Source organism: Pygoscelis adeliae, unplaced genomic scaffold (genome assembly GCF_000699105.1).
Source record: "Pygoscelis adeliae isolate BGI_AS28 unplaced genomic scaffold, ASM69910v1 Scaffold118, whole genome shotgun sequence".
NCBI lineage: Eukaryota > Metazoa > Chordata > Aves > Sphenisciformes > Spheniscidae > Pygoscelis > Pygoscelis adeliae.
In genome coordinates, this window is record NW_008825257.1 from 11313 (window position 1) to 18163 (window position 6851).

The 6851-nt window shown below is 46.4% G+C and overlaps 1 protein-coding gene across 1 annotated transcript in view; it reads right to left on the bottom strand.

Annotated features, from left to right (window-relative positions):
- Positions 1–6049: 6049 nt before the first annotated feature.
- The window catches only part of SYNDIG1 (synapse differentiation inducing 1), a 66432-nt gene continuing 65630 nt past the window's right edge, over positions 6050–6851 (bottom strand). The window contains exon 3 of the mRNA XM_009329469.1: positions 6050–6208. Coding sequence (XP_009327744.1) covers positions 6050–6208 — 159 coding nt within the window. The remainder of the gene's footprint in view (positions 6209–6851) is intronic.

Here is a 6851-nt window from a genome sequence, read left to right on the forward strand (position 1 = left end):
AACATTTCATAGCCAGTCTTGAATGGTATGGCTCTAAACAGCAGGAGTAATTGCTATAGCAATTTATGAAGATACTCCTCTATCTGACTGTGATTTCCCAATTCATACAGGTTTGTACACTGTGGCATCACTCAGAAATACCAGAGTCATCTGGGTAAGGCAGATGCACATACTGGTCTTTCTGCCAAATTTGCCTGAGCACACAATAGGAAGTTCATGCCAGATTTATTCTGGCTGGGGGAAGACAGGTGGGACCTGCTCTGACACAGAACTTATATGTGGAAAGATAAGACGACAAACTTATTTTTCAATACATCTGAACCAGTGGTGTGCTTGTCAGCCCATGGTCTGTAGCAGTTTGGAGCTGGTACTCAGAAAGCAAAAGCTGGTGGTCTGGTTTCAGTTGCAGTGTGGGTCACACAGGCTGTTCTCCATGAATAAAAGGACATGAATCTCACATGGCTGCCCAGTTTCAGAGTTGTGTTTCCAGCTTAAGCAACAGAGACTTGTGATTTCATTTGCACACAGACCCTCCTCCCTTCTGCTGCTGAAAAAGGCTAAAAATCCCCCCATGTGTGTTTGAAAAGCTGTTTCCTGACTTTGCCAGCCTAACATTTTCATCAACATCAAACAACGTCACAGGCAGCCCAAGGCACCACTTTTACCTTTGGCTCTTGCTGTTCCTCTTGCTCTCAGGTATCTTACGAGAGCCTAAACCACATTTCTCTCAGCTCTTTCTAGCTGGGCCCATCAGGATGGCAGGACTTCACACATCTCCCAGGTTGATGTGGAAAGAGGTATAGGTATGCAGTAGAAAAATTTATTTCCACAGCTGGCATCTTCCAGGAGTATCACTGCAGATAGTGAGATATATAGCACATCCAAAATCAGGGTGAGCCTCTCTTTCTTCAGAGAGGCCATGGACGCATGCAAACCTGAAAGCGTTTGATGTTCCCTGTGTGTGTGTGAATGTGCACTGACTTCTTGTGAAACCATGTCTTTGCAAGGTCACCCCAGTCACCCACTCTCCTCCCCTCTCTGCCAGGATGGCCCCACTGGTGTGTTGCCTTGAGGCTGCTGGCCCAGGACACACCACAAACCTACAAGAAAGTTTGTTTCAGGCGCACAGGTAAAGCAAAGATAGATCCTAAAGTCTGTCTCTGCAACAGTCTGCTTCAATGTCTCAGATAAGTGGTAGTTTATAGCTGCCTCCTCAGTCCAGTATGGTGATGTGATGTGGACAGTGTTTTGGGAACCAGCGTTTAGAAAGACAGCAGCTGAAATGGTGTATCAGCTCCTCACAGCCCACTGCAGACTGAGCAGAAGAAGATACTCTTGCAGGAAAAGAACCCTCTGAGGCAAATGCATCCTCCTGCAAGCTGTGAGACAGCACCAGCACACCCCATGTGGTCCTTCTCACATGGTCCTTTTTGCTCTTCCACCAGCTGCCCCTGGCTGAGGCGGTTCCTCTGCTTCAGCCACATCACAGCATGTGGCAACCCCAAAGCCTGAGCTGAGGAAACCCCAAGTCAGATGCTACCTCTGCAGCATTTCCTTCAAATTTCTCTTTCCTTCATCAGAACCTTCCTGACATTGAGGAGCAAACTTGTCCCACCCAGCTTCAGCTCAGCAGAAGCTCAGACTGTAGCACTGGTGTCAGTGGTACTTTCTAGTCTTAATGCCATAGATTTTTCTTTAGAGGATTATATCTGTTCTGCCAGCCAGAGATGCTGCAGTGGGCCATGCCAACATCACTTACCTTAAGAACAGGCAGGTCCCTGTTCAGCTCCTAGCTGACCTACAGCCCTGGGTGAATACCCATGCTGCAGATAATCAGCAAGCTGGACCCATACTAAGGCATGAAAGCTATCGATGGGAGCTTTATCCCCACTTTGGGCTGCAGTGAGGCCCAGGTCCACCTCCCCAGGACACAAGACTCCTTTTAAGTTCCCTGCTCACCCCCCTGGACTGCCATGCCAAGTGCCAGCCCCATGTTGCATGGTGGGTTGCTCCAGCATGTGCAGCACAGAGGCACATCCTCAACTTTCAGCCAGGCAATGCTCTCAGGAGTGCTCTTGCTAGGCAGGTCTTTCCCACAGTGCTGCTCCTGTTTACTGTCCCTCAGGGGTTCCTGGAGACATGCAAGCCTGCACTCCCCAGTTTGGGATGCTATTTTTAAGGCTAGGTGCACAGGCTTCCAAGGCATTTTCAGACTGCCCACCTGGGAAGGTTTCTTCTAGCTCCAGAGCTGGCTTTTGCTTCTCAGGTCAATATTCAGCCTGTACAACCATCATCAAAAATCATAAGGCAGATCCCTCAACCACAAGATTGGTTCAAAAATGACATTATTATTATCATTATCATTATTATTATTATTATTAGGTATGTATAATAACCTTGGAGTCTCCGTATTTGCTTTCTAATTTTTTGAACTCCCGGTTAAATTCAGATCGCGGCTAGGAAATATTAGTTCCTTTCTTTTTAAATGAAAAATCTGAGTTTCTTCTTCAATACCATATGCCCCAAAGTTCAGACTTTGAGAGAAAGAGCTAATTCCCCACAAATCATGCTGACATAAGGGAAGAGCACGTTACATACGGCAATCCACTTCCTTGGCTGCGTGGTTCTTCAGGCTGATCTGTGTGTCAGGGGCAAAGCCCGGGAGCCCGTGGTGAAAGCCAAGTCCTAAATGAAATGTGTTACCTTGTCCAAATTAAAGCTCACTGGGCACCTGTGGGTTGCAAAAGCAAACGTGTGCTCACAGGTCTCACTGCATCTCTCACACACTGCAGCATTCAGGGCCTTCACACAGGGGTAGGGTAGTGTCCTGGGAGTGCTAGCTTGAACCCCAGTCATCATTCTCCCTTCTTGTGATGAACCACACCCAAACACACATAAATCTGAGTTATTTAGCAAATGGATTAGTTGTTGACATGTGGTGCTCAGCTTTGGGGTCTTGGATGGGGCTTATATGGCCCCCAAAGACTCCCAAGGTGGTGATGGATGAACAGGAGCCCATGCTCCCCAGCCTGGATGTCATCCGCGGACTGAGTGAGATGAGAGGTCTGCTGGCAAAGCATGGGGCTTTTGCTGCGAGTTAATCCCTCCCACTGATATGTAGCTCCCAAGGACCTCCAGCCACGCACATCACCTACCCAGCTGACTAGCAGAGGAGTCACCATGTGGAAGGGCTGTGACTCTGCCCCATAACAGTGCGAGACCTTGGCCTGGCTGCTGTGGAGCGTGAGGCAGAGGGAGATACCTACACCTGAATGTACAGGACCAGCCAGCTCTGCTGAAGCATGCCGGACCCTGAAGGGCTCCTGTGCTGTACCTCAGATGAGACAGCCATGGCGGTACTGCTAGGAGTGCAGCCGAGGGTGATGTGCCCCATTCTGCTGCACCTCTTTTCCCCCCCAGTCTTTGTGCTTATTTTAGATTAAAAACAAATGGGAAAAGGTTCAGATGGAAATCTCTTCATTTAAGTTAAATAAATAATCAATATTTCCAGTCCTTGTCTTTACTTGTTAAATAAGGCCTTTCCTAGCCTTAGATAAGGGCTTTCCTAGCCTCAGAAAAGGTTTTCTCTCACACATGGCATTACTGCATTATGAACTGAGGCAAAATAAGATCTGGACTGAGATATATGTTTGACATAAGTCCAGGCTTAGCATACATGACCTTGTTGTCATCCAAGTCTAGCAATACTTCACCCTTAAAAACAACCAAGAAAGAAACTTCCCGTTCTTCCTCAATGGGAAGAATAGTTTGAAATGGGGAAAATGTGAACCAAAGCGGTCACAACCACCTGATTTCCAGAGGGGAGTGCGGCAAGGACTGCAACACAGATCCCAGGTTGGTTTTTAAAGCCATGACACGCTGCTTTGGAGAGCCTGCTGTAAGCACCGTGGCTGGAAACCCTGTGCATCCTCCTGGAAAGATAAGGAGGCAGCAAACTGTGCCTTTGTCCCTCACCTACCCAAACCCAGGTACCACCCACTGGGGCAAATACAGCGTGGGGATTCTAACTTGCCCACTCACTACTGCCTTGCTTCAAAGGGAAGGGGCCTCCATGGCAGTTGCTAGGAAAAAAAGTTGAAGGGGAAGAACCACAGAATTAACTTTACCTTAATAGGGCAACCCGGCCAAAGACCTGCATTTACTGGGCCCTCAGCTTTAGCGGGGGCTGAGAACAGATGAAGATGACTATAAGTACGTTGCTAGTCTCCAGGCTTAGTTTGAAGCCCAACAAATCAATGCAAAAGAAGAATTGTCAGTGACTGCAAAAGGCTTTGGGGTCCAGGTATAGTATGGGATGGTCCACACGGGTACTTCTCTGGGTAGCTGAACGCAGGGTACTGGGGTAATTTTCACTCAGTCTAATGCTTCACATCCGTCCAAAGAAAGTGTCACACGGAGCATCAGCAGCTGTATACCATGTGTTTTAATAAACTGTATAACTAGCAGAAAAATAGTTTTGGATGTGTTTATCCTCCTCCCCCCTAAAATAAAAAAACTCAAGTTAAAACCAGAATAGCGCCAACCCCAAAACAGAAGAAAAAAATTGTCCCGGAGCAAAGCTGACACACAATACAGAGTTGGAAAAAAAGATCTTTGATGACATTCCTGGGTAAAGAAATTATGTTTATAAAACACAAGGTAGTGAATAATAAAATGCTTATTGTTTTGATCAGTTTCTCTCTCTCTCTGTATATATATATATATGTAGATACATATATATATGCTGATACACCCTTAGTGGGATGAAATGGTACATCTGTAAGACAAAAAAGTAAAAGGGTGACTGTGGGGAAGGAGTAAAGAAGAAAAGAAATGTATTATTTCAGTCAGTGAAGTAAGGACAATGCTCAATTCCCTTACAATGTACCATTGCACTGCTTATCAAGGGACATGCTTGTCTCTCCATGGCTATGCTGTGTCCCTGGTCCACGGATGAGCTGCGAGCTTGTAATCTGAGTGGTCTCCTTCACTGCTCTGGGTATGAGCAGTACCTCAGAAATGTATGAAGCATTCCTTCCCCTGGTTAATTCCCATGCTTTACCACGATTTTTAATTTAAAATTGATTAGTATTTCAGTTTGCATTTTTTTCCCCCAGGTTTCTTGCATTGACTGCTGTGCAGGTCTCCACAGTAAGGCAGAGCAACCCAGATGAGCAATATGCCACAGGAACGTGCCATTATCACAATGTGACTGGATGGAGGAATTCATTTTACATCGGATCCCATGCTACTTTGACCTCACGCTCAGTCTGCGGAGCCATGTCATGCAGTCACCTCAGCTGTTGTGCATTGGGTGGGCCTGTGGGCCACATCTTAATCCAAAAAAAAGGATAGGAAAGAAAAAATATTTTTTATTTCCTTTTCTCCTTCCATGGAAACCTACCCACACAAGAAGAGTAGGCAATACCATTCTACGCTGAGGTCTCTGCTTCACTCTTAGGCAAATGAGTCCTGCATTCAAAAAAAAGAAAACATATTCTTCCTCCTGTTGTTATATTGCTCTTTCAGAGAACCAGCCACTGTCCATGCTTTCCCAGATCTCAGTGCCGTGCTTAACAAGCAAACTAAGCACAAGCTCATGCTGGCTGCAAAGTTCAGGTGACCAAGAAGATATTAAGAGAACAGCTCAGTTTGCCAGCTTCTTGTAAACACCGTATTGCAAAGAAGGCAAAGGCAAAACACCCCTCTCCACACCTCCCCCAACTGCCTTCCTTCTGGTTTTTTTTTTTTCTTTCTCTCTCTCTCTTTCTTTTCTGTTTATTTCACTCCTTCTCTCTTTCTCTCCTTCTTTCTTTCTTGTATGGGGGTTCATGAAGAGAAGCAAGACTTGTGCATCACAAATGATGGAACTATCCCCACCTCAGCCAGCTTCCCACCCTACAATAATGCACAAGCCCATCTTATCCTGTACCTGCCCGCAGAAGGTGTTTGTTTGTCTCTTGATCTTTTGGAAAATCATGCAGTCTGATCTGCTGGGGAGTTCTGCAGTGCAGGCACCGGGTGGCTGGTTCTCCCCCTTTCCTGAGGCTCATAAGTGATTGTTTTTGGACAGATAGGCAATAAGAGCCACGGCAACCCCAACGTAGATGCCAGTTCCGATTGTGATGGACAGGACAGCCAGGAAGAGTGCTCGCCGGGAGCTGGAGCTTGCATGGTGGAAGTCCCCCTTGGCTACTGCTTTGTTTGTCTGCAAGATATACAACAACAACAATGCAATATATTTATTTGTTTCACCTGGAAATGAAGATGTGATGCTCATTTCTTGGCTGAAACATGATCGTGGGGTATGACAGTAAACTGGTTGGAAATCAAATACTTTTTTAGTCGAATGAGGTTATCTGCACAATTAGGATGATGATGGAACCAATGGCATTTCAAGTGGTACTTTTAAGTGCCTTTAAGCTTAAACATATCCTAGGATTTAATACCATGCATCACGATGACTCCTGAGATGGCTCAGCCTCCCCTGAGAACGTGGACAGATGGGCTGTGAGCCAAGGGTCTGCCCTGTCCCCTCCAGACACAGCTACAATCCTGCTTCTGTGAGGTGGCTGGATTCCAGCCTGGCTGGGAAAGGTAGCAAGGGAAAAGCCCTTTAAACGTGCCACTTGCACAAAAACACTCTTCCAAGTCATCTGAAAAGGTCAATCTGTTCTTATCTGGCCAAGGACAAGAGGGGCTGAATTTTCCCTTCCATTGCAGTGTTTTTGAGCATACTGACTAGGTGGAATGACTGGCCCAGGTTCACCACCACAGAGAGGCGAGACACCACCAGTTACCTTGCATCCACCTTAGGCCTGAGCTTCAGTGCAGGACAAACACAAAGGAAA